Source organism: Telmatherina bonti (genome assembly GCF_933228915.1).
Source record: "Telmatherina bonti genome assembly, chromosome: 8".
In the NCBI taxonomy this organism is placed as follows: Eukaryota; Metazoa; Chordata; class Actinopteri; order Atheriniformes; family Telmatherinidae; genus Telmatherina; species Telmatherina bonti.
Window position 1 is genome coordinate 23,205,490 of NC_136626.1, and position 27,354 is coordinate 23,232,843.

At 37.7% G+C, this 27,354-nt stretch overlaps 2 protein-coding genes and 1 long non-coding RNA gene across 7 annotated transcripts in view; all 3 read left to right on the forward strand.

Annotated features, from left to right (window-relative positions):
• osbpl9 (oxysterol binding protein-like 9) overlaps positions 1-14,175 on the forward strand; it is a 30,095-nt gene extending 15,920 nt beyond the window's left edge. For 2 of the 3 annotated variants that reach the window (XM_079244505.1, XM_079244506.1), the window contains 18 exons: positions 2,263-2,292; positions 2,383-2,433; positions 2,969-3,007; positions 5,928-6,021; positions 6,765-6,869; positions 8,100-8,259; positions 8,513-8,625; positions 8,964-9,082; positions 10,696-10,781; positions 10,892-11,072; positions 11,902-11,986; positions 12,104-12,214; positions 12,302-12,365; positions 12,444-12,584; positions 12,680-12,758; positions 13,063-13,154; positions 13,266-13,401; positions 13,721-14,175. In XM_079244505.1, the coding sequence (XP_079100631.1) occupies positions 2,263-2,292; positions 2,383-2,433; positions 2,969-3,007; positions 5,928-6,021; positions 6,765-6,869; positions 8,100-8,259; positions 8,513-8,625; positions 8,964-9,082; positions 10,696-10,781; positions 10,892-11,072; positions 11,902-11,986; positions 12,104-12,214; positions 12,302-12,365; positions 12,444-12,584; positions 12,680-12,758; positions 13,063-13,154; positions 13,266-13,401; positions 13,721-13,795 (1,761 nt within the window). In that variant the 3' untranslated portion in view covers positions 13,796-14,175. Of the gene's footprint in view, positions 1-2,262; positions 2,293-2,382; positions 2,434-2,968; positions 3,008-3,675; positions 3,709-5,927; positions 6,022-6,764; positions 6,870-8,099; positions 8,260-8,512; positions 8,626-8,963; positions 9,083-10,695; positions 10,782-10,891; positions 11,073-11,901; positions 11,987-12,103; positions 12,215-12,301; positions 12,366-12,443; positions 12,585-12,679; positions 12,759-13,062; positions 13,155-13,265; positions 13,402-13,720 lie in introns of those variants that run through there. The other variant, XM_079244507.1, reaches the window with a different exon arrangement.
• A 3,123-nt stretch (positions 14,176-17,298) lies between these two features.
• Positions 17,299-21,092, forward strand: LOC306759421. 3 transcript variants are annotated; one of them, XR_013771422.1, is made up of 12 exons: positions 17,299-17,342; positions 17,814-17,854; positions 18,237-18,273; positions 18,488-18,774; positions 18,992-19,030; positions 19,218-19,264; positions 19,456-19,516; positions 19,711-19,762; positions 19,937-19,987; positions 20,327-20,377; positions 20,607-20,630; positions 20,875-21,092. It is a non-coding gene; the product is annotated as an uncharacterized lncRNA (long non-coding RNA). The 3 variants fall into 3 exon arrangements; XR_013771423.1 differs by having other exon boundaries at positions 18,488-18,530; positions 18,699-19,030; XR_013771424.1 differs by having other exon boundaries at positions 18,488-18,530.
• A 795-nt stretch (positions 21,093-21,887) lies between these two features.
• On the forward strand, positions 21,888-27,293 carry tor3a (torsin family 3, member A). Its single transcript, XM_079245507.1, has 6 exons — positions 21,888-22,156; positions 22,326-22,448; positions 23,154-23,419; positions 24,206-24,381; positions 24,628-24,752; positions 26,043-27,293. The coding sequence occupies exons 1-6, from the start codon at positions 21,991-21,993 to the stop codon at positions 26,288-26,290; spliced, it is 1,104 nt and encodes a 367-aa protein (XP_079101633.1). The 5' UTR covers positions 21,888-21,990; the 3' UTR covers positions 26,291-27,293.
• Positions 27,294-27,354: the final 61 nt, after the last annotated feature.

Here is a 27,354-nt window from a genome sequence, read left to right on the forward strand (position 1 = left end):
CTCAGCCTTCGAACTGGTTGCATTTACCAAAAATATATCACAATCTGAATCTGGATTGTACCAAAACCTTTGACAACCTCCACCAATACCAGATATTATTCTGATCTGACTGGCAGATCATTTCAGACTTGTGCTTACGTGGTACAGAAGACATGGCTGTAACCTTTGTTTTTTGTTTTTTTATTAACTGACCCTGAAAGACAGAATAAAGCACAGGCTTGTATGCTCATTGCAACATTTCTATGCTTCTTTCAAGTTAGATCTTATGTAACCACATTTTAAATGCATAACTAAAGATTATCCCAGATGTGCTTTTTATTGTGAGGCAAAATAAACTCTTCTCAATCTGGACCAAAATTTTAAACTCATACCATGTTTGTTTTTCAGTGTTTTTAATCTGTTTTAGGGCAGCTATTCACCTTGCTTGTGCTATATTTAAACCATATTAAGGTTGCATGTCTCAGTGCATTGTAATCACCTGATAACATGAATATGAGCTGACCTCAATCTTTTCCCATTATCATAATAGTTGCTTCCATTCACTTGCATAAAAATGGCTGAATTCAGCTGAGGTTTCTCAAGTGATTAGTCATCTTTTATGATCCATCCACCCTTCCTCAGCTATAGTTTAACTCAACTAAACCAGCTGCATATAATGATGAGCTTAACTTCTAATGCTTGACACAGCATTGATATTCAACCTCTATTGACTGTAAACAAATTGGTTTTAGTTTCTGAGCTCCGTAACACAGAATCATTGAGGATATATTTTAGCTTTGCTGAACTGAAACAGCCAACTAAAGAAAACTAAAATCTCTAAATAAAAGCTAACAGTATGATTAAATGAAGAAAACTTAATTATTTGTCACAGTTACTTGTATGTGGACTTAAAAGGTATAGCAGGCTATAATTTAACATGATCATGTTAGGTTCAAGTACCTCGGGTCCTAATGGGTTAATGGAAAAAATTTTGTTTGCTTGAATTTTTAAAATAAAGTACATTTAATTTATGAGTTTAGATCCTCACATGTGTTACCTAAAGGTTTGGTTTTATTTAATTTTCTATAAACTATTTATCTGCAAACTATAGAAGTGTAGAAGTGTCACCCAAATACATATAAAAAAAAAGAACTGGGACTTTATCACTTTATAACAGGATAGTTTTATTGTATAATAACAAACTGTTATTGTGAGAAAATGAAACACAAAGTACTGCATGCAGATGTTGTAAGCTGGAAATACAGGATGAAAATACATTTTATGGAAATTATTCTGGTCAAGCAGAAACCTTTCTGTTCTTTTTAAGGATTAATTGTTGTTTGAAGTGTTGACCTGTGATGTATTGTTGTACACGCAGGAATGTGGGACAGTTATGAGCAACACTTAACTTGCCCGCATACAGTGAGATGGTGCGCGTGTTGCTTTTGATTAACATGTATCAGTGGTTCCACCTATGGCCTTGCAATCTTCTAAAAACCACAGTTATGATATATGCACCACTGGGACTAGAAGAACTTAGTAGCCGACATGAAGACGTAGTCCCGTCTGGTTTATCACAGGCTTCTCCAAGCTTGTCCATCACTCTGTCCTTTGAAGCCCAATTTGGTAAATTGGACATTTCTCTGATCTGCTTCATGCACAGTTTCCTAATTCAAGGATGAATACAGTTTATATTTTACATGATCACAACAAAATATCACATTGTAATGTGATAAGTTTCATGTTTTTACAATAACAATATCAAGTTGTAACAATATTTTCTTTAATTGGGGTGACATCTCTATGCTTCCTAGTAAACAGATGGCGTTTTTATACATTTTGATATTCTGTGATGACAAAACTTTTGATGGTCAGGATTATTTTGAACTGGTTTATAATAATTATTGTAGTTGGTAATTGCTTTTGTGCTGCTTTTTTTTAAAAATCTTTTTAAAGCTGTTGATGCTTTTTAAAAATGGTAATGATGAAGAATTGAAGTTGTCAGTGTTGAAGGAAGCAGGTCTATTTCAGTAATGCTGTGTGCATGTTGGCTTTTCTTTACTTTCAGCAGTGTGACTCTTTGCACTTCCTCTCTAAGTTTAACACTAGGTTTTGGTCACTGAACCCCCCACCCCCCACCCCCACACTGTGCATCTTCACCTCAGAGCTTTGCTTTGTGTTGTATTAGTTTGAATCTACATTCCTGATTTTGAGGCATGATTTTGTGAGATTTGTTTTGGAAATTTAAAGCCACTTTTCTTTTTCTTCCTATTTTTCTGACAGAAAATAGAAAACTTGAAAGAGACTACTTGTGTAAGTAAGAGCTTAACACACTTTCCTTCCTGTTGTGTTTGGAAGTCACTTCCTTGTTAATGGATTTCTGTTTTTCTCTCTCTCTTTCAGAGTATGGTAGAGTCCATCAAGCATTGTATTGTACTGCTTCAAATTGCCAAGGTAAATGCATTTTCATTCTATGTTTGACTCTTTGAGTCCCTTTTTGTAGTTTGCCCTTCCATTTCTTTATGACCACTGTCCTTGTGAGTCCACATAGGTGTACGCGGTATGTTACCTTGGGTCTCTGGGGTAGTTTCCTGCTTACTGTTGCTACCAGGGTCGGTGACTGTCGAGGGTGTAGCCTAGCACTTGTTTCATCACATGTTCCTTTCTGCTCTCTGAAAGGAAGTGGCACAGCTGTTTCTGCTTCATGTGGTTGTTAGGTGGGACTTGTTGGGGTTTTTTTAATCACCAACATTGTAACAAATTGGGTTTTTAGGAAACATGTTTGGAGATTTAGTCATGATAGAGCAATCCTGTCCTCTTTGATAATGGGAATAATGAGAACTTTACCATGTGATGAAAGGATCACTGCATGTGGCAAGTTGGGGAGCTCAGTGTGATAAGGATGGATCATACTCAGGATGCTTATTTCAATGACTTAAATAAATCTTCCTAGACACGCAGTCTAACACTGTCTTCTTAAAATTTTAAGGACCAAAGTAACGAACAGCAACACGCAAACGGACTTATAGTAAGTTTAAACACTTTCTGTCCATGGCAACAAAGTTGAATTGAAAGAAACTGTTAACTTTCTCTTCTGGCATAATTTACACTCTCCTTTTAGAAAAGCTGATGAATCAGATCTGTAGTGCATGCCATGTAATTTGGAGATAAGCTCTACCTTAAGCTGTTTCCCTCTTGTCTGCCTCTGCTCTCTTCTTGATTAAGTCATTACTTTCCTGATTTTTAATCTGAGATTTAAACTCTTTTTAGTAATGGTTGGGGAACTATCCTTTCTTTCATGAGAACACAAATGTATTTGTTACCTGCACAATTTTCAAACTGTTGTCTATATGGATTACACGCGTGTTGGCTTGCCTCATGTAAAAGTGTTGCACATTACTTTGCTCACAAATTTGAGTCAACTAGTCTGCCATTGATTTATCCTGTTTAAACTGCTTGCTTATTGAATTGCTGAGCACTAATGGCAGGAAATTCATCCATAAAGCACTCTGCAGGCTCTGCAGGTGCATTGTGTTCATGTTCAAGGCCATGCCAGTAGTTATGCATGCTTTAACAACTACATGTTTATTTAACATTATCACTATTTTCCAAAACAGTCACTGCAGATGTTTCAGTTTCTCACCATGTACCTTGTTCACCCCATTTTCACATCCTTTTAGGATAAAACAGAAGAGCCATGTTTGTAGATGGATGATCAGTTACAAACATGTCAGTGTGTGAAATTTTCCTTCTTTTATTTGTGAAATGACAAACTGTAAATGGAACTGATGACAAAACTAAAAGTAGTATTTTCATTTATGTCTACACATTAATGAAAATGAGTCAGCATTGTTTTCCAGATATCACAGCTTTCAGAAGCAATGGTTTCAGAGACTAATTCTCACCCAGTGAAAGAGGAAATGTGATAAAGGGAGTTTTCCAAGCAGGATTTCCATGTGTCTAAAACTACATCTGCACAGGACAATAAAAACTTTATTTCTTTTTTATTTTTAGTGAGCTATGATGTGATTCTCTTCAGAAAAAGTGAGGGCTAATCGATTGGTGAAACATGGGCAAAGAGATAAACAGTCATATAATGATCAGAACTTGATGTCTAACTGGGTTGCAGAAAATCAATATAAAAACCTCTGTATGCTTTGGAAAATGTTAGCAGTTTGTGGATAATGGTATATCTAGCAAAAATAATCTGTAGCGTAGTTCTTAGTGCATGAATCTCACAGAGCCCAAACGTTCATACAGTAGGAGTCTTCTCTAATAGCTGATATAATCTCATAGTCATTAAGTACAGTATTATGCGGTATAAATAGCACAGCATAAGCTCTCTTTGCATGTCTAACTCCACATTATATACATTATAAGCTTTATGGTTAAGGAATCTTTGCAGATCACATCCACGTTGCATGTGTTTCTATTACATAGACCAAGTGGAAAAACGCACTGGAGCCCTTTGCCTAAAACACAAGCAGCATTGTTGATTGACCCTGTTTAAAAAGTCTAATCAGTATTTATCTGTCAAAATAATGTATACACTGTGATTGGTTTAGGGTTCCTGTGCTGTAAAAGCTGCTAGCTTTATTCGTATTTTATTGGCCTCGAAAATTAGATCAATCGTGACATGGTTTTTCAAGTCCATTTCAGTTATAGCTCTTCCTCTGCGCCTACCGGTTTTTCCACCATCTGCCTTTTCTCTCTCTCTCTTGCCAGCAAGACCACAGACTGACTGGCCCCATCATGACAGACTGATACTTATGCAGTCAGCTATAATTAGTAAACCTCAACTTAATTTTTTTTTTCTTCTTTTTAAGACACGTGGCTGACTTAGTGACAGCATCAACCTTTTTTCAAAACTTGGGATGTTTTAAAAGACTGCCATCTTGGTTTAAAACAAATACAGAAGAGCCAGGGTTAATCTGACATAGAAGAAAATGTTTAGTAATGAAACAGATGCATGCATCACTTGTATTTCTTCTGCACCTCAGCCTTATCTAAACACACAGTTCTGATTCACTCTGCCTGTTCTGGTTAATCTTTGATTATATAGACAACAAGCTGTAAAAGTCACTGCAGGTCGAGTTTAAGTAATGACATATCGCATCACAATGACTACAAGCCATTTCAGTGCCACCAAGCGCCCTGGGGGGTAAGCCGTTTGGAAATATGGGTCGATATGCTTTTGTTTTAGTGCTTGTTGTTGTCAGTGTTGCTCTGTGGAGTTATTGGTGACAGTGACCCCATTGCACTGGGCAAATGGATTTATTTTGTAAATCTCTGATTGCTGTGCCTTTATATTCAAATACATGGATTCATGATGTAAAGGTGACACTATTAAAGACAGACCACTGCAGATAAGTCCCCACTGATCCACCCATCAGGGAAATCAAGAGGTAGAGTTTAAACATGCAACAGACTCAATCTGTTGCCCAGAGGAGTTAATTAACTCCTTTTTAGACTGCAAGGTTACTCAGAGTTCAGCCAAAGATGTTAGTTATTGTAAAGTTTCTGCTGGTGATAAGGGTTTAAGCTGGTCTTTGGTTTTAGCGTGAATTACATTAATGGGACTTGGTTACACTCTTGACATGACATTAAGTGAAAGGAAATTGATATCCCCGGACTAGCTGGGGCATTTTAGTGAGCCATGCCTGTTTTCACATAGGTGTACCATTCAGTAGTTCTATAATTTATACACACAATTTGTCCAATATCATATGAGAATGAACATGTACCACGTTTAGCTTTGATATTGCCATGACCAACTTTTTATTGTGGTTAACATTGTGCTCACATGGTGAAAGATGGTAAAGTTTTCTTATTCAGCATCTAAAACTGGTAAGCAGGTAGTGGCATGGGTGTGTGATTGCGCTATGGTCATGCAAGGTTTTTGTTGTTGGTTGTTAATCTTAGTGTTATTTTTGCTCTTCTTTTTCCAGAGCACCATCAACCCAGTGGATGGGATCTACCAGCCCCCCCTGGACCCCCCTGTTGTCAACACCATAATGCCAACACAGACCACACTACCCACAGGTATGAGCTGTCTGCCTAACAAGGAAGTTGTGCGTTCATGTGTGTAATGTGTTGCTTTTTTCATCATCATCCAAATGTGTGTGTTGTCAAAGATGCTCAAAGTTAGCAACAGCTCCCCCTGTTGGACAGATCAGCCATTGCAGCATAATTACATTATTGCAGAAAGTGGTTTTTGAAAGCTGCCTGGTGCTTTACCTCTGGTTTACAGTTCAATCTGTCCAGACAGTCTGATCTGTTCCTCACCACCATCTTAATTTAGCTTTGTTATTATAGGAAAGAGAGTAACATAAACATGATCATGTCAGTATTGGATTTGAATCAGGTTCATCTGATGATTGAAAATGAATGGAAAACCTGAAAACATAATCCTAGGTGGCATTTTAATGTATTTGTTTGTATATTAGCTATTTTAATTCTCTCTGAGAACATTAATTTAATGGCATGACTCAGATCTGATAAATTGTTGCCTGCTTTGGTCAGATGACTATGACTAGACTGTTTTAAAAAATGATATAAAAAATGAACACTGTGAAGTAGGCCGTTCTAATTTCGGTCTCTCAATAGACTGTATAATCCCCCCTCACAGCTGAAGCCTTTGCCTCTCATCATTTTCTAAGGCCTGTGGGCAAATTTGATGAGATTGGGTTTTAATGTGATCTGTTTTCACACGAATGCTTCATTTTTAAGTCATGTGCTTTCTTTTTTTTTTCTTTTTTTTCTTTTTTTTTTAATACAAATCAAAGACGCTTCTCAGGTGTGTAAATCAGACCAACGACCCTCAACATTACCTGTTGGTCCCGTTGTCACGGTGATGGGCAGTCTGCAGACCCCAACTCCCAACAGCACAGGTAAAAGTCAAGTTTTTTTTTTTTTAACATTGGAGTTAATGATACATGAAGGAAATAGAAAATGATAAACTGCATATGTGACTATTAGTACTTTAAAACATCCTTGTAGCTGGGGTGTATTGTGAAACATTTGTCCCTTCATGTAGGCGTCAATATTTTTCTTTGTCCCTTTAATTTTTTTAGAGCACTTTAAGAACTTTTTGTTTATATGTTTGCAGCTACACTTTAAGCTACGCTTTTCAATTAAAATACATATGAACAAAATTTTATGAAAATAAAATATTGACATGGTGATAACATGAAAAGTGCTCATATTTCTCATTTTGATGAAGCCACTGCATTATCAGGTGACTTTGTTGCCTCGTTCAGCTTTATTGAACCTAAAAGTCCATGTAATCTGACTGTTTAGCTGTACGTAGCTTGTATATGAGTGTCTGTTGTCCCTGCTCTTATAGTTGTTTTGTTCTGCACACTCAGCTGTTCTCAGCTCATAAAGCTGCTGGACACTGCTTTACCAGTTGCAGATGACACATACACAACCATAAACTACCTGGTAAACAAAAAGGTGGAAACTTGACTTAAAGCCAACACAATAGTGTTTGCCAGTTACCGCAACATCTGTAACTGTTAATGCAGCTAGTTTTTGCTGCTCCCAAATGGTTTTTTTAAATCAATTATTCAGGGTTTGAAAAGATCAATTCTTCTAGACGCATGCAGCACCTGCTCTGTGTGTTTTATTTCATATTCTTCGTAGAAGAATAAAATGCACTTTTATCAATGTGTTATTTTACCAAAATACTGCAGTTTGTTAGGTTCCTGTCAGATTATCAGCAAATGCAAAGTTAAATGAATGTAAGAACTCAAACAAATGAGAAGAAAGCAAAAATCTGTTTTGGTTCTCCCTCTTTGTCAGTGAACATTAAGCAAATTAAAAGGCTGAGTGTTAAAGCAGAGGTTGCTATCAGCCTGTCGGTGCTGAGGCAGCAGCTGTAAAATGCTGTGCTGTGCACCAACAAGGCTGGATGCCTGCTGGACACTCCTAATGCTCTGCAGAGGAAGCAGTTTGTGTGTTTTCGGACGACTTAATGTCTGTTTTTACAACCAGTTGTCATGAACTTTATTCTGCATGATCGACAGAGTTTTTTTCTTCGTTTCATCACATTTAAAAGAAGATGCTCTCAGAGAGCCATGGTGTGACTTGTATTGTTTATTTTTCTGACATTCTGCCAGGGAGTGGACCGTCAGGCCCGAGCAGCGGTGTTGCATCCCCAGCTCACATCCCCCTGCCCTCACACTCAGTGCCAGACTTTTCCTACTCCTCCAGCGAGGATGAGTTTTATGATGCTGATGAATTTTATCAGAGCAGCACTTCACCCAAACACTGCATAGAGTGAGTATATTATCACCCCACCCTCCTGCAAAAAGATCCATTGTTTTCTAGCTTGAAAGCAACACTGTCATTATGGAGTTCAGCATCTCAAGTGAAAATTATGCTGAGAGCGCAAAAAAAAAGATCTTGCTGAATAAGCAGCTTTAGTTGGAGAAGCTTGCTACAAATTTGCCAGTGAAATTCAACCTAATCACTTTATTTCTCATACTTCCTGTTCCTGTTTTACTCTGCTGTGCACTCCTCCTGCCCTCAGTCCCTCAAGGCCTCCTGCTGCTTCACCCATTGCTGACAATAAAACTGCATTGAAACGGCCCGACACCACCGAGTCCCTCAACTCGTCAATGTCCAATGGCACCACAGATGCAGGTGAGAAACGTATATTGGCTATTTGTGTTCATCCTTGAATAAACACTAGGTTGGGGCTTAAAACAAGTATGAGGATGTGATTGGAAATAGAGATCATATATCTTTTAGTGTATTGATTTGTTGATTGCTGTTTTTAGTTTTTTTGCTTGAATATTGAAGTAATCAAATTCATAAAGCAGATGATTGATGTTTTTAACAGGGTGAATGTTAAGAGTACCGGCAGAACATTAAAGACTTGTCTCAGAAATTTGAACTCACCAACCTTTGTGTGAAACATAAACTATGTTTAAAATGAGGTAGCGATGGAGAGCCACATGTTTCTCTTCTTCTTTCTTCAGATCAGTTTGATAGTCACGACGACCGCGATGATGATGGCGAGGGGGAGTCTGTGGAAGAGCACAAAAGCGTCATCATGCATCTCCTTTCGCAAGTTCGTTTGGGCATGGACCTCACAAAAGTAGGATCCTTTCTGCATTTTCCAACATGAAGGCTCATTGTTGTTTTTGTTTACTTTTTTATACTCCTCCTAAGTAGTTCGGGCCAGAGCGCACTCCAACTGAAAAATATGATGAATTTGCCCTCCTTTTTTTTTCTTTTTCTTTTTTACAAAAAATGAAAACGATTAAATAAAATATTAATGCCACATAGTAAGAAAACTGCTCAATGTCCAAAACATAGAAATAACTCTGATGTTATGACATTGTTTAATATGGTTTATTTGAAAATCCTACAAGAAACAGTTTGGCATCTGAAATCGACAACATGCACTCTGGACATGAAACTATCTGCTTTCAAAACTAAACTTTCAAAACCAGTTTTTAACTCAGTAGAAAGTGATCTGCTACTAATAGCTGGCATTAAGCCACCCCTCAAGAAAATTATTCTGTTATGAGCCTCTATATACATGTCTTTAACCCGTCATTTATAGCCAAGATTCTTGAGAAAGTTTTATTTAACCAGCTTAATGACTGTTTAAATGAAAGCGGAAATGTCAATAAATTTTAGTCAGGCTAATGACCTCATCACAGCACCGAGACAGCTCTGGTTAGAGTCTTAAATTACTGTACATTAGGTTGAACACTTTCTGGTGAAGTATCAGTCATGGTTCTGCTGGATCTCAGGGCTGCTTTTGATACTATAGATCACAGAATCTTGTTCCATAGGCTGGAAAAGTGGGTTGGACTTTCTGGAGCGATCCTGCATTGTTTCTGCTTTTTTTACTAACTCAGAAACATCAACAGAATTAAAAGTTAAGTCTCTCAGAAAGACCAGCAGACTCTCATTAATACATTAATTACTGTAATGTTTGTTGTTGTTGGTTTTTTTTAGGGCTGCAATTCCCCCCCCAAAAAAAACATTGAACGTCTGCAGCCCATCCAGAATGTTGATGCTCAAGCTTTAACTAAGACCAAAGTCCAGTTCAGTGCAGACTACGTAGGCTACGGAGTGTCCTACATAGTCTGTACACTTTGAAGTGCACTCATGCTTTGTGAAATAAAGCAGCCTATAAAAAATCTGAATACAACACACCATTTTTAAAATCTTTACTCTGGCTTCCAGCCAGTCACAGAATAGATTTTAAAACCCTAGAGATGGTTTATAAATCCCAGAACAATTTAGGTTCAGAATCCATCAAATCCATCTATGATATGTTCAGAGAATAGAAACCAAGCAGAGCTCTTAGATCCAAAGACTCAGGTCAGCTAGTCCAGACCAGACTCCAGACCAAACATGAAGAAGCAAGTAGAACAAACTTCAAGTGGAGATTAAACTTTCACTAAGTGTCGACACTTTTTAATGGAGGTTAAAACGTTTCTTTTCTCGTGCACCTATACATGAAATCTGCACAGCAACTTTGAACTTTTCTTGCATTTGAATTAATTTAATGTATAATTTTATTGTGATGTTTGCTATTTGTTGCTGCTTTGTCTGCTTTCTTTACATCATCTGTAATGCTTTAATGTTTTATTTCAAGCACTTTGAATTGTGTTGTTCGTGAAATGTGGTGTACAGATAAACCTGTCATGCTTTTTGTTAAAGTCTAACTTTTCTCCTTATTTTGTTTCCCAGGTGGTTCTGCCTACCTTCATCCTAGAGAGGAGATCTTTGTTAGAAATGTATGCAGACTTCTTTGCACATCCGGACTTATTCGTAAGGTACTTATCATTTTGACACCTGCTCTGTGTGAGCTTCTCCAAATGAACCCTGATTTAGCGAAGTCAGTGCTGCAGCCGTTCAACACTTGTATTTGATCGTTTCCCTCTAGCATTGCTGAGCAGCCAGAGCCGAGAGAACGCATGGTTTACGTGGTGAAGTGGTACCTCTCAGCTTTCCATGCAGGAAGAAAAGGCTCAGTGGCCAAAAAACCTTACAACCCAATCCTGGGGGAAGTCTTCTACTGCCACTGGGATCTCCCCAATGAGACGGAGGAACCCTCTCAGCACATGGTGAGACTATGTGCCATCAAGATGATGATGTTATTGTCATAATCATCTTTTAGGTCTGTAATATGTTCATCCATGGTGTTCAAGGGGAAACTATTGCATGGTATTGTATTAGATTTTTAATCATTTTTCAGGCCTGAGTGAGTCTGGATTAATGTAAATGTAAAAAAAAAAAAAGTTGATAATTTACAAGGCAAGAGATGTGGGCTGTAACTACATGACTACATAGATATATCTGAGCCAGCAAAACAGATCTGAGTCACGTCTACTAACATAGTAATTTGAGGGAAACATTAAAGAAATCTTATATGTATACAAAATAATACAAGTATAAGTACTGAGCTTGTCTGGGAGTATTTTTATTGTACCTTTTGTCATGACAACAGAACAAAGCAGAATAAAATTCATGAAAATTTAATTATATTTCAAATTGACCACCAAAAGACAAAAAATGAATAAACTGGATATTGCTTCCTCACTCTAAGTGTAAGTCTGAATGTAGATTCCCCATGTTGCTTCTCTTTATTACTCTTTTGAATAGTAGGAAAACATCTACGACATGGAAGACAGTGAGGACTGAGAACCAGGATATAGAAACATTGTAATAAAAAAACTTTTGTCAGAAAATTTGAAAATCAGCCAGAGATATCGCTCCAGTTTCAATACAGATTTTAACTCAGTTTCTTCTTATGAACATCTCTTGAGAGTGTTGCACAACACAAGCTGAGCTTTATTTTTTACATACAGTCTCAGGACAAATTTTCTCATTTTAGCATGGAAAAAGGTTTTATAGGTTCACCTCATATATCCTCTGGTCTCTTGTGCTTTCCAGGACACCGTATCAGACGGTCCAGTTCCCTGGTCTTCGCCCAACAATGTGTGTTTTGTAGCAGAGCAGGTCTCTCACCACCCGCCCAGTGAGTGTAAAATCTTCCTTCATACAGTGGTCACAGACAAAAACCTTTGATGTTGGATCTGTTGGTACTGATGCCAGTTTTGCAGAAGTCTTCATTACTTTGTCTTTTGCTCTGTAGTTTCTGCATTCTACGCAGAGTGTTTTAGTAAGAAGATCCAGTTCAACGCTCACATCTGGACTAAGTCAAAGTTTCTCGGCATGTCCATAGGTGTTCACAACATCGGTCAAGGTAAAATAAACCTGTCCCCAGACACCCCAAACTAAAACATTTTGTGCACTGTTAACAGAGCTGCTATTTTTACCCTCTTATCTTCAGGCTGTGTTTCATGTTTGGAGCATGATGAACATTACATTCTCACCTTCCCGAATGGATATGGCAGGTATGTGTTGGAGTAAGTGTTGTCATGTTGGATGATGCTGTTGCTGCCTTGCGCTCTGATCTGACCCTGTCTGTCCAGGTCGATTCTGACTGTGCCCTGGGTGGAGCTTGGTGGGGAGTGCAACATTTCCTGCTCCAAGTCAGGCTACAGTGCTAACATTGTGTTCCACACCAAACCTTTTTATGGTGGAAAGAAGCACAGGATCACTGCTGAAATTTTGTAAGATGGAATGGATGCTACATTTATAAGCTGCAGTTTTTTGGTTGACTTTTTTTATATTAAAAATAGTATCCCATTTTCTGGTTGTCTTGCAGTGCACCAAACGACAAGAAGTCTTTCTGCTCCATCGAAGGAGAGTGGAATGGAGTAATGTATGCCAAGTGGGCAACTGGAGTGAGTAATTTATTATTTTGTTAAGATAGTCTTCCTTTTTAGGTTTACCTGTTTCTTTTGTGAGTTTAACCAAAATGTAAGTAAGTTTAAACAATAAACAGAAATGACTTTTTGGGGGGAAATGTCTGGTGTGTAGTTTTTCCATGTAAAGTTTTATTCTGACACACTTGTTTCTTTTTCATCTGTTTTCTAAAATTTGACCTGGTAGAGTTTACACACTTGTGCTGTTGCACTAGCAGAATTACTAAACTCAGCTCTGCATTATTAGGAGATGTTAATACACAACTTTTTTTTTGTTATATAGGAAAACACAGTGTTCATAGACACAAAGAAATTGGGGATTATCAAGAAGAAAGTGAGGAAGCTGGAGGACCAGCTGGAGTACGAGTCCCGGAGGTGAGAAGAGAATGAATTCCTTACATGTTTTTTGTTTGGTTTTTTTTTTTAATATTGAAATCTGATCAAAGGTGAAATCTTTTATTTACTCTGATGCATCGTTTTCATCAGACTGTGGAAGGACGTCACTCTGAACCTGAAGCTGAAAGACATCGATGCAGCAACAGAAGCCAAGCACCGGTTAGAGGAGAAGCAGAGAGCTGAAGCCAGAGAAAGGAAGGAGAAGGAGCAGCAGTGGGAGACCAGAGTGAGCTTTCTATCTTTGCTTTCCAGGTGGCATTAAATATGATGACCTCTGCAAGCTGCCAGACCATGTGCTGCTATACTGTTACTACTTAAACTTAACTCATGAGTGTTTCCGATCTTTCTGTGATCAGATGTGGGTTCTTGATATGTAAATGTACACCATTTTCAGTCAATTGCCTTTTTACACTCAAGCCAAGTTAAAATCATACAGATCCATTTGAATAAACTGTCAGTTTTTATAAATGGCTAAATTGTTATTCTAACATACTTGTGTAAAGTAAATTAGCTTCATCTCGGCTATTCCTTGTTTGCTTCTGCAGTTATTCCATGAGGACGGGGAGTGCTGGGTCTACGACGAGCCACTATTAAAGAGATTATCCTCTCAGAGGCACTGAGAAGACGATACCACACTGATACAAACATACATATGAATAAAGAAATGCACACACCAAGAGTCTTCATAAGAACTCTTGCAGAACCACTTCTTATCCAAGCCTTGGAATGACTGATGATTGAAAATTTTCACTGCTTTGCATTTGACTGTAAAACAATATGGAAATGAATGAAAGCATCAAAGATGTATCATAATAGCCAAGCTCCTCTCCTTGTTTGGGCAAGCTCACCTCCACCATCACCAAAGCCGGCCACCCGCTAACATGAGACTCTGCAGCACAGAGCGGAGACGTGACAGTCGATTGCACTTTGCTCTGTCAATCAGCTTCACAGCCACACCCTTCAAACGGCTCTGCAAGATGATCCAGAGCAACACTAGTTTCCCTACATTTTTCTTTTCTTTATATATATATATTTTTTTTTTTTTTTTATTTTTTTTTTTTTTTGAGGGGATGGAGATCTGTTGTTAATTGTTCTGTTCAAGTAAAGCTTGACAAATAAAATGGCGCTCTACATCTCAGGGAATCTGGTGACTGAGAAAAGAAAACTGCTGCCCCTTCCCAGAGTCTGACAGCCTTATAATGGTGGAGCGGATAAATCTTCAAGGGGCGGGAGAGAAGTTCTCTGCTTGCCTGCAACTACTTATAAATTATGTTTATATATTATATACATATGATGGATATATAAATATATATTCTTTTTTTATTTCCAATGCTTTTTTTTCTGGCAATAGTGTAAAATATTTGAGGATCTGAATTTGATGGCTTTACACCTGTAGGGATCATTCCATTTACCCTTTTGTTTCCATTTCTATCAACTTCTGCAGTCATTCAAACTGTTAAGTGTCTCGAGTGTCATGCAGACTCAAAGCCCTACATGAGCCGTGGCATCTAAACACACTGAGACTAAATAGATTTAGGGAATATATGCAATTCAGATCAAAGTTTCAATGTCAGTTATGCCAAAAAAGGTTCAGTGAAAAGGCTAAAGGGACTCCGATCTGGACAGAGATCAAACAGTCCCCTTATAAGGTTTCCGTGTTACCTGAAGGCATTTATGAACAAAATGATTGTTTACATATTTTTGTCTTTCTGCACAGCTGGTCCTCGATGAGGATGTAAGACCATAAGTGAGTCTGTAAAGTCTCCCTTTTGTTCTGCACATCACTTGTCCTCATTTCCTCTATGGCGCATCCACTTGTAATGGGAAAAGCAGACCCTTTGAACCACTACAATGGTTTTCAGTGTGTTGCTTTGGTCCAGTTGTTATATTGTCTGTTTTCAAGATGAACAACCACATAGAGGGCAATATATATATATCCTGCTGTATATCTGCTTTTTTTTTTTTTTTTTTTTTTTAACAATTTGTTCTTTTTCTAGTTTTACAGCATCATAGGTTGGATCCAGGTTAAATGAGATTTAGATGAGATATATATATAATATAAAAAATTTCAAGTTCACCTAAAAAGGCTGTGGCAAGCTCAAAGACCCTCTTACTGCCGTTTTGTGGTCAAAATTTGATTATTGTTTAATTGGCTATTTAGCAAGTTTTAGATTAAAATAAAAATTACTGCTGGTGCTGTATCCATACACAGGGACTTTCTTGTTGAAAATCTGTCTCTTGTAACTGTTGACTTTAATTCTATTAAAACAAACAAAAATGCCTTTTAGAAATGAGCCAACCGAAATATGAACTAACTAAATTTAATTATGACTTTTTTTCCCCACCATGTTCTGTCTTTGTATAACCTATTGAATAGAGGCCTTGCCATTCATTTTAGTATCACTCAGTATTGCCAGATAGAGAGCAATCAAAACAAATGTATTTTTTATTTCATTCTCATAACCATTGATTGTATCGGATTCTCCTGTTTATTGATGCATAATATTAAATCTCCATGAGTTCATTCCTTGGTCATGGTTTTTTCAAATGGGCATCTCATCAGGTCACATTGCTCAAAACACCTTGCATTGCCTTGGGTTTTTGTCTCATTGTTGTTTATTCTTTCAGAATTGCAGGTAAGTCTCTTTGGGTTACCATCTAAAATAGTTCACCACCAGTGCTGATGGAGAAATGGTATCGTTAAACTCCTATTTATTATTCTTCTGATTTGTTTTAAACCTAAACTGTTGATTTTAACTGTCATTAATTCTTGATTAAACATTTATTTCCATTTTTACTGAAGCAAAGCCCTTGGTACATTGAAGGTTCTGTCCTGGATCCATTTTCTTTTAGCTTTAAAAATGGCTTCAAACACAGACCATTTGCAGATTTAAAAACAAAGTTGGACCCAACATACTTAGTTTTAAAATCTTTTAACAAATAAATAAAAGTTGCAAGCAGTGATAAACAGACCACTTTGTCCAGTCCTTGTATGGGAGTCAAAAAGTTTTGCATTGCAGTGGATGGAGCATTTTTTAAATTACATGTTACCAAAACCTGCAATTTATTTACTGAAGGATGTGATATTAAGTTTGAAAAAATGGGGAGTGTGGATATATTGTGAGAGTTATTTCTTACTGGTATGCACACCAGAATCTGCATGTTAAATGGAGGGGGGTAGTAGGAGATCTGCCTCTCTGAAAGTGACCAGTGGCATCAGGAATGGTAGAATCTTGTCCCCTGTTTTATTTAGTCTACATGTAAACCTTCACCTTCAGTCCAGAAATGCTGGGCTGCAGCAGGAAGTTAATTTATGTACTGAATATGGTGTGCAATATAATAAAGTATAAGCCAGCAACTGTTGTGTGAATATACAATACCAAACAGGATAAACAACTTAATTTTCCAATTTTTGAACTTTCTAATGCAAGACTCGAAGGTAATTTTTAGAGAAGATATGTGATGATAATGATGACATATACAAACAATGTTGCAAGCTAAAAGCTGAGACAAAGAACGTTGCATGTAAATACAGATTTTGCACAACTAAAGGTAGGGTCCTTAATTGTTCAAAGCTTATTGCACACCACTTTATACAGCCCACCTTTGGTCATGCTAAGAAATGCCATGTGGAATTAACAAATAGCACACATTTATTTGGAATTAACAAATTGCTATGAGGATAATACTGTAGTTTCCCAGTCAGATGTTTGAAGAAAGATTATGTTTAAGTTGGTGCAACATCTGGACAAATCCATAAATAGTATCATTGTTGCTCTCTGTTTGTCATCCAGACTGAGGATGTACTGGCTGAAATGTTTGTTTTTAGACTATCCTGATTATTTTTTGGTGATATTTTATGCATATGTATTTTCTTTCTCTCGTTCTCGCATTTATTCAGTCTTATGTGTGTTTTATGGATCTGAGGCTGTTTAATAAATTTGAAATGACCTTGAAAAGAAAAAAAATCTGTACCTTCTTGGATCCAAATCACTTTTTATAGTCCTTGGCATGAAATGCACTCAAGGCGGATTTAATTCACATTCTGGCCTGCAGGGGGCACTAGTTACCAGCCACTTTTTAAATTCCCATCAGCCTTTGCGAGTCATTTATAAAGGCGATGTGAGCGCTCAGTTCTTCCTCATTCATCGTTCATCTCACAGACAGGTATGTTGGTGGTTCTTTATCGAAGTTGTTTTCATATTATTAATGAGTATGTTATATGAAATACTTATAGGGGACTTTTTGGGCCAGTATCCTGTATAAATTATGCTATTGTGAAGCTTTTTGTTTAACATGCCGCAGTTTCCCTGCAACGTGAAGCAGGCCTCAACCACGTGCTCTTCCTCTCACGCTACTAACTAGCTTTAAGCTAAGTTTTCCCGGCAGAAGAAAAATAATTGTATTCACTCCCGTGGATAAATGATGAACTAAATGTTGGTAGGGACATCTGAGTTAATGTGAAGAAATGCCAACATTTCTGACTCCACGGGATGAATCCTGTAAGATTGTACAGACTGAAGTTAGTGGCGCAGCTTCTTATTCGTGCAGCTCTTCAGAGAAGTCAAAGCAGGCGACTCATATTATTCTGGTTTCTGATGATTGAAGTGTTGACGTGAATTTTCAATCTGCTTGCAGAAATGTTGATCGGACACGCAGATGGAGAGGCGCATATCATGGTGAGTACCACTGATCAGTAGTGTATAGTCTTATCAGTTTTTTTTTTTTTTTTTAATGTGCTGGGTTTTGGGCTATTAAGTGTGCATTGTTCATTATATTATTCACTCGTGAGTCATGAAAGATTCAAGTGCATGGCTGTGGGGCACTCCTTTTTATTTAAAAAAAAGTTTTTTTTTTTAAATGCATAGCTAAACAAAATTTTTGTTTTAGTATAGACTTGCAAATGAGAAACACGTGGGGAGGTTGATGCAGCTTACTGTAATGAGGATTGTACCTGTAAGCTTTTGCCACAACCCTTGAACTTAAGCACTTTAATGGTTGTTTTCAGATGTACTGATTGAGCAGTGCAAAGTTTTTCATTTAATGTTTTTTTATGTTTAGGTCAATGTGGGGCTCTGGAAGATTTGCTGCTGTTATGGTAAGAGTGTTCTCTGTGTGTGTGTGTGTGTGTGTGTTAGTGTTACTGCATCAGTCTAGAAGTCTGTGATGATTCACATATAAGAGTAGTGGACAGAAGTGATTTCTGATAAATTTTCCACTGAGGCTTCTGTTAAGCTGCTAAATTGCTGTTAAGTTTTCCATTCAAATTGAATGATGCTTGTGTGTGTGTGTGTGTGTGTGTGTGTTTACAGGTGCCCGGCAAGTACTGGGACTTGAATAATTAACATTGAGAAGGTATAGTTTTTTGTGTGATTTGATTTGGGTAGATTTTTTGCATCTCTGAGGTGTTCCCCATGGCTGTGAAGCTTCAATATTATGGCCTTTATGTTAAATGTATGTTACTGTCTTTTGAGAGGCACTTTCATACTATATTTAAACATCTGGAATTGCGTGTGTCTGCAGGACCAACTTTGAAAGCTCCTGTTATAACAGGACTACGGGTGTGTGGATTTAAGTTTGATGTGCCACACATCTGGAGGTGGGTAGTTTTCTGTAAATGTAACACCTCAAGGATGCATCAATCTGCATTTACACTTAAACATGATTGTGCTGCAGTGATGACAACTTATTTGCTACTCTTGACAAGAGGGATGACGATAAATTCTACCACCATGTGAAATTATCTGAGGCACAGATGACTTTGTGCCTGTGCTGTTGAAATGAAGCACCTTTGACTAATAACTTTGTTACTGCAGATGCATACCTCAGTGGATAAACTTGGACCATAAGAGCAGGTAATTGGCACAGCATTCCTCTTAAAGTCCTATTCAGATGGCTGTAAATGATGATTTTGTTTTAAAAAACAATGGGAATCTCTCTGAAAAAGAGTGAAAGATGAATTTATCTCTGATGCAGTAAAAGTTGCTCCATGCTAGAATATTTATATCTGGGCTGGTGGTAATGTGTGCATTTGTCCTGCAGGTGGTGGTGATCCTGCTCGAGGAGGTTGGTTCTTGACTTGGTTGCAGGTGAGTTTTTCATTTGCTGGAAGCTAAAGTTTGAGATTGTCCTGATACAATGATGATTACATAGTTCAACAGATAACTATGACGAAGAAAAATGTCTTTCGCTCCTAACTGATGTGTCAGTTTTCATGTACTGTTGAAGTTACCCAACATTATATGGGACTCCTAATTTTGTCCCATTTTCCCCTCCGCAGTCTTTCCCTGCTGTTCATGCTCCTCCCATAGGTGCAGTACTCTTCAGTGGGCAGGATGAAAGTGAGTAAAAGCATAAGAACTTTTTTTTTTTTTTTTTTTTTTTTAATCTTTGATATAATGATGACTGCATAGTTCAGCAGATTGAACAGTGAAGATCATATTGTGTCTTTCGCTCCTAGCTGATGTATCAAATATAATTGTACCCCATACCTGATGAATAAAAAATCAGTATTGATGAGTGTTGTCCTTACCAGGTGTGGACGCATCACAGATGGACATACTGCTAATGGACTCATAACTTTGCTGGTAAGCATTAATAAAAACTAAGCTGCAGATGAGGTTTTCAGATGTGATGTTAGTGAATCAGGTCGCTGATCGAGTTGAAGAAACATGTCACACACTGATCTGAAATAGTTTTTGGAAAATGGACTTGATGGGAACTGTTGCAATAAATCACATGATTCTTTCTCAATCTTGCAGACCATGTCTGATTGTGACCAGTCTCGTTCCAGAGGATTGTGATCTAACATGGTGAGAATAGACACTTTAAGCACCATGGACCCAGGTGGCCAGTAGAGCTAAGATTTTTGGGTTTTATGCACCAGAGTACAATTGATTCTAAAAACTGATAATAACCCAAATCTTCTGTACTTGGGTCTGATGGAGCTGCAGATATTATCTGGGATCATGTTTAATGCTATATAAAGCTGCAGATCCCTTTAATCTGACCTGTTTGATGACAAAATGAAAACTGACTGTAAACCATGGAGTGTTTGTCATATTAGCTCTAGCTGACCGGGTCAGTGTAAATGCTTTATTTCTTACTGCTTTTTCTTGTGCAAATATAACTTACTGCTGCTGTTTCCTCAGGTTAATCCAACTGTGGAATCACATTTGACAAGTAAAGGATTATCAATGAGGGTAAGTGACTGTAAAAATTAGGTGTGGGACTCAAGTTTAAAAATAAATCATATTAATTACAGGCTTTATTATATCTGGACTATTGCACATTTTAAAGTCCTACGTCCTACCCCAACTATAAATGCTTTGATTTTGGTTTTTCAGCCAGTTTTGTAATTATTTCTCTCCCCCTCCTTTTTTTTTTTTTTTTTTTTTTTTTTTTTTTTTTTTTTTTTTTTGCCTTTAACAGGTGGAGTCATCTACTCATGAACTGGTAAGTATCTTCATACTTTTTAATGCCTGTGTGTTGTAGAAAATGTCTATACTGTAGCTGGAGACTCGGGTTGACCATTTTACCTGTGATGACAAGATTCTGCCAAATGAGTTATTACTGATTATAACCCTTACCGTTCCATTTTGTCTGAGGTTGGATGGTCAATAAAATGTACACTTGAGTTTAATCAGTCTTTGAATTATTTTTTTTTTTCCCCCTTCTAATTTACACTTATCTCTTATAGCTGTCATAACTTTGGAAACCTAAAAAAACAAGGTGCGGACCCAGGAGGCTTATTTTACTGGAAAAATGGATCTTACACAAGGTGTTGCTGATTTTGGATGACAAATTCCAATTTTTTAAAAAAAAACCTCAAATGTTAAATTGTTTGGAAAATTGTGTAAACATGATCCTGTGTGTATTCTGTGTTTTTGCAGTAATAAAGACTTGGTTTGTCTGACATGTGCGACTGTCTTTTCATTGAGCGGTGCTGACTAGATTATTTTTGTCTCCTATAAAAGTTTAGGAAAGTAGGATATGCAACTTGCAGCCCACTTAGATATGGGTAATGGGAACTCAAAATATTGTTTAAAAATGGCAAACAGTTGCATAGTTGTTCACATCTTTGCTTTAACAGAGGTACAGTAAAACCAAAATTTCATTTGGCAGCTATGTATTGTATCTACAGTGCTTGCAGGAGTATGTGAAGTGTTGAATAAAATGCAGTGGTGCAAAAACACTTTTAGACTAATTGATATTGGATGTATTTGAACATTATCTTTGGGTTTTCTTGTAAAACTACAAACTTGTACATGTTGGATCAATCTGAGGTAATTGCACTCTATTACTTTTTCCAGTTTAACGAAGTGGTTACGAAATGTTACGTCTTTGAGAAAACAAAAGGCAAACTCACAGAAGAGAATTTGTATGGAAAGTGTGACCAAAGAGGGTATTGATAAAATGTTTTACTGGTTTGTAAATTATGTAAGAAATATCCAATTATGGGATTAAACTATGGATGTATCAAATAGCAAGAAATCTATGCGATCTAGATTTCAACATGGTTCTTAACAGGAGGAAAGAAATCAGCTGTACGCGATAATGTCCTGTAGCTATACTGGCTGCTAAAAAAAAAAAAAAAAAGCCACCCGCCCCTCCGTAGACGGGCGGTGCTAATCACATCGAGGTGGTAAAATGAAGCGTTCCATGACTACCATTTACAGCTGTGAACTAGGGGGTGGAGAGAAATGTCGAACACAGTAGGCCGCCAATAAATGACCAGGTTTAAATAAATGGTAGAGGAGACCCGCGACGCTGACCCGTCTCTTCTCGACGCCGCGGATCGCCGTCCTGCTCCCCGATGTTTGCGCGGTGGTTCCTGCTTCTGATCTGCGCTCTGTCCGCAGAGGCCGACTTCTTCCAGCTCGACACCATTAGCAACGTTTCCACTTATTATTTTAATTACATTTATTGTAACATATGGGAGGGGGAGTGTCAGCCTCACCAAGATGACGCCACTCAGCAAGGTAATGATTTAAGGCTTGCTGTTCCATTCAAAGCTTGTCGAGTCACACCTTTTATATTTACAACACTATACAGCCTCTCCGGCGTGGATGTGAGGGTATTTTCTGTTTGCTTCCTGATTTAATGTATTACAACATAAGGACTGATTTGTCTCATTCTTGCTTTGAACAGTTCCTACCAGGAACTTGTGGGCAGGTTTTCCTCAGGACTACATCAGCCTGCTGCATCAGTGGTACTGTAGCCTGGGTCAGTGCTGTGAGTCTGGAGACTGCAGGATAACTAACAACATCACAGGTAGCACACCATCTATTTGTGTCTGATTTTGTACACATATAAATCACTTTATTTGAACATGATTTTTTAAATCCAGTCTTCATAGATCACAATATACACATCCAAAGTGGTTCACATGCAGTGTCAGAGTTGTCTTTATTGTGGGTTTTGACACATACAATGAGTATATCTGTAGAGCAAAATTTACATATTTTCTGCCTTCATGAAGCTAACTTGGACACACAACTGTCTGTTTCTTTTTTCCACATTTTATTGTTAATTTTAGTAAATGTTTCAGTCTGAGCTGATCAAACATGGTGTGTATAACTTCTGAGAAGGCTGGAAAACTTGCAGGTTATGAACAAACAGTATGTTCGCATTTTGTGTGTAAGTAAAATAACTGACTTAATAGGCAAAGGGGAGGTGAAAATAGTAAGTATTTGTTATTTCAAAAAATCCTGTTTGACTATAATAACTTGCTAATAGGTGTTTCTAATGAGTTTAACTAAGATGTATGGACAGTTGATGAAAATTAAATGTATTTCCATTCCTGATACATGCAGCTTTGAAGTACTTATTAAGGACTCCAACTTCATGGAAATTACACTAGATATGTAAAACAGATGACATATGAAGCCCTGCAGCTTTTACTTTACATTTTATCCTTACATCTTTTAAACAAACTGAATCTTACATGTATTATGTGTCTCTATTATCATTGTTCAGGTCTTGCGAAAGACCTCCAGACAAAGCTCCACGGGCAGCACCTGGCTCAGTCTGTAGTTCTTAAAGCCATCCAGGGTTTTATCAAAAATCCAGAGTCCAACAAGCCACTGACACTCTCCTTCCATGGTTGGTCCGGTACTGGCAAGAACTTTGTGGCCCGAATCATTGCTGATAACCTGTATCGGGATGGGGTGAAGAGCGAGTGTGTCCGTTTGTTCATCGCCCCATTTCACTTCCCACACGCTAGACTGGTGGACACGTACAAGGTGAGATGTTCAGAGCAGCTTGGCACAGAGTTGGACGTCCTGTGCCAGGAACACGGTGGACATGCTCTTGGAACTTTGTCGTTGCTTAGTCAGATGTTTAGTCTGCATTTTGTAATGCAGCACATTAATGATAACAGACACAATTTGGACAGATGCTTTAAGTCAAATATTGGTGCTGCAACACGAGTGCTGATATATGTGGAGTTTTGGAACCTGGCTTTTACCCAACTAGACCATATGTGACACCGTGGTCCCTTCATTTTTACACAATCACTGTATTTGACTTGAAACAGTTATTTACATAGTATTATTACACAAATTATACACATTTAAGGACATAGTGCACAGGATAACCTTCAACTTCATACTGTCAAAAACTGCAAATATAGATTTTATCTGGGACTCAGTGTCTGGATTATTTGAACTGGTGAAAATATTAAAGACATTTCTTTATTTCATGATTAAATTACAATAGATGCTTGTCTATGACATCCATTAAAAAAAATAAATGAATACTAAAGGTTAAATAGAATTATGCATGAAAAGGTAACATATCAACACAAAATGGTTGTACCAAAAGGACGGTGCAGCTATCTGCACATTTCATACAAAATTTTCTCAGCTCCTGTTATTTATTTTTATGTTGTTTTTGTTATTCAATTCAAAGTTGAACTGAAACTGTATGATTTGCCCAAAACTTTGATCAAGTCAATCAATTTGACTTTATTTTATTTAATTGATTTTAGGTTTTTAATCAGTAAATTTACTTTTCCTTGTGGCATCCAGGGCCAGCTGAGAGAAGCCATCAGAGACATGGTGCTGCGCTGCCCGCAGACTCTCTTCATCTTCGATGAGGCTGAGAAGCTCCATCCGGGACTCATTGACGCTATCAAGCCCTTTATGGATCACTACGACAATGTGGATGGAGTCACTTACCGCAGAGCCATCTTCCTCTTCCTTAGGTTGGTCAGTCTTCGTAGGTGCATCTTGTCTATTGAAGCCTGGTTACAAACTCACCGCCAATCTAAATATATTTACATTTTTGTTTTGCTGCTTTGAGAAGTATGTTTGGTCTTATCAAAGGGAAACAATGTATGTTTGATTTGGCAGTTTTGAAAATGTATGAACATTTTTTCCACTGCTTATGTGCATGGGTATCCTTTTTGATTCTGCGGATATGTCACAGCACGTTTTTGTTGTCATCACAGTAATATTGGTGGTGCAACAATCAATGATGTAGCACTGGACTTTTGGCACTCTGGTCAGAATCGAGAGGACATCGGTATGGAGGACCTGGAGCATCGGCTACGAGCTGAAACTATGGAATCTCAAGGTATGCTACAGAAGCAGGTTCAAAGAAACGTCTGGGCCAGTGTTAAAGTATTTTTACCTGGTCATTTCTAAATTTCCCTCTTGTCTAAAAGCTCTGGTATCCACTGTGTGTGTCCTACCTTAAAAACAGTTATTGTAACCCTCTACTTTCCTGAGTTTATGCAAACAATTTACCTTATGCATTAAATGAGTCATCAGAGTATGATGATGACTCTACAATCTATTATTCTAATCCCACTGGGGATGTAATATCAAATGTACTGGAGAAGGAGTTAACTGCTGTTTTGAAATGGGTTAAACACAAAAATATTATTTTAAATCTCTCTAAAGAAAAAAATATCAGGGCTTATTAGAAGTGAACAAACTTTACATGAGAATTGGGGGTTGCAGTGCATCACCACCGTGGGCATCTTGAATACTGCTCCACTCTATGGTTTGCTGTGAATAAAGTTAATGTGGCAAGGCTTCGGGTCATTCTTGAACTGCCCTTACTCTTCAATCAACTAAACAAATGTATTGAACATTATCTTGTCCTAAACTTTAAGATAAATTACAATATAACCCATTAATTTTTCTGAATAAGCTAATGCTTTCTGGTTTACCTGTTTCAGTGTTTGAAAACATCAGATATGTGAACCCGATGCATTCACATTTTGCTCAACAAGGTTTTTGTACTACTTTAGTCATTCATCGGCCAAGATTTCAAAAGTCTTTTATTTAAATCATCACAATTTTGGAATAATTTCCCAAAATAAAATAGATTTGCCAAAATTTATAGATTTTATGAATTGCCATATTTTATTCATTTGATAACATTTGTCTTTTAACCAGGCAAGGCGAGTTTATTTGTATGGCACATTTCATGTGCAATATCGTTCAATCAAAATGCTTTACATAAAAACATTAAAGTGTGACAACGGGGTGCAGGAAATATTAAAAACAAACTTTTAAAAGAAAGTCTTTAACCTTGATTTTAAAAAGCTGAGAATTTCAGAAGACCTGCAGTTTTTTGGAAGTTTGTTCCACATGGGAGGAGCAGAAAAACTGAACGCTGCCTCTCTGTGTTTAGTTCTGACTCTGGTACCCCAGGAATACTAGTAACCTTCTATTGTGAGAGTTAATGGGGATCCCCACAATAAATAAACAAATAAACAAACCTTCATGGCTTATGTCAGTTAGTTTTCCCCTGATCTAAGCAAGTACGAGCTAAATAATCTAAAACTGTTATTTCTGTGTAAAATTTAATGTTGTTATCTTTATCTTTGCGCTTTTCATTTGGTTCTCATTCCAGGTGGATTTGCTCAGAGTGAGCTCATGTCTGGGCACTTAATTGACTTCTTTGTGCCGTTTCTTCCACTCGAGTACCGCCACGTTAAGCTTTGTGCTCGTGACGCCTATGCAGCCCGGGGTTTAGAGGCAGACGAAACAACACTGGACGAGGTAGCCAAGGCAATGCTGTATGTCCCCAAAGAAGAGAGACTCTTCTCAGCCCAAGGATGCAAGTCCATACCACAGAGGATCAACTTCTTTCTCCCCTAAAAGGAGAAACAGGCAACAAGAGGGCAACCTGGAGGAGGTGTCAGATTGCTTTACAAGCCCATCAGCATACAGAGCCACAAGGGAAATGTGTCTTGTTTGTGCCACTCTGTGCACCACCCTCTCCCCACACAGATACAACATGTGTCTGTCCAGGTCCCTCAGAGTTGGCCAGGCAGCAAGGCAGATCCAGTACGAGAAGGGAGTGCAGCATGGCCCATCCTTCTGAGATCAGCAGCGTCAGATAATGTCAGCGCTTTTGGACAGTCATGTGAGATGTGGCTGCTCCCCTTCACCTGCCTGGTTGAACAGTCACCATGTCAAGATGAAGACATGAAGAAGATTTTGGCTGTGATAAAGGGTTGCTCATACATTTTTTCTATCACACTATTTATGTCTCTTCACTTCTGCAAAAGTATGAGTTGTGCTGTTTATTATTATGATTGTGTCATCTATTTGCATGTCCAACATTGTGCTTTTACCAGCACTGATTATTTATTGATATCTTTTGTGCCATAGTTGAACATTTCTTCTGTGCAATATTAGATTTGTGGAGTGGCTTAAATGCACTCTTGTTGGTCCTTATAACTAGTTCTGTTTAAAATCATTTTGTGATGAGATTACACCTGCTGTATAGACTTCATATAGACATCCCAACCCAGCATGAATACACAGTATTGTGCTACTTTACAGCATGATTACGTTCAGTTTTGATCTTGCAAAACAGGGCAGTTTTGAGACCATATCTTGCAGGCTTAGGCTACTTACTCAATGGCACCGACTAGTGAACAGTATAACAAATGAAATAGCTAACATGCAACAGCTAACAGTTGTAGAAAGGTTACTCTACATTTTTCTTGGTAACGTGATGTGCAAAAGGAAGCCATTTATTTCAGTGGACTTCTTTTTTTTAGTTAAACCATTTGATCTATGTTTTTCATGACAATATTTTTAAAGGAGTGTATGTGACAATTGTGATTGTGAAATGCAGGTAATTTTTATTTTTAAGTCCATTTACAGATTTGTTTTATCACTGGGATGGAGATTTTGTTTGTTCATACTGAGGG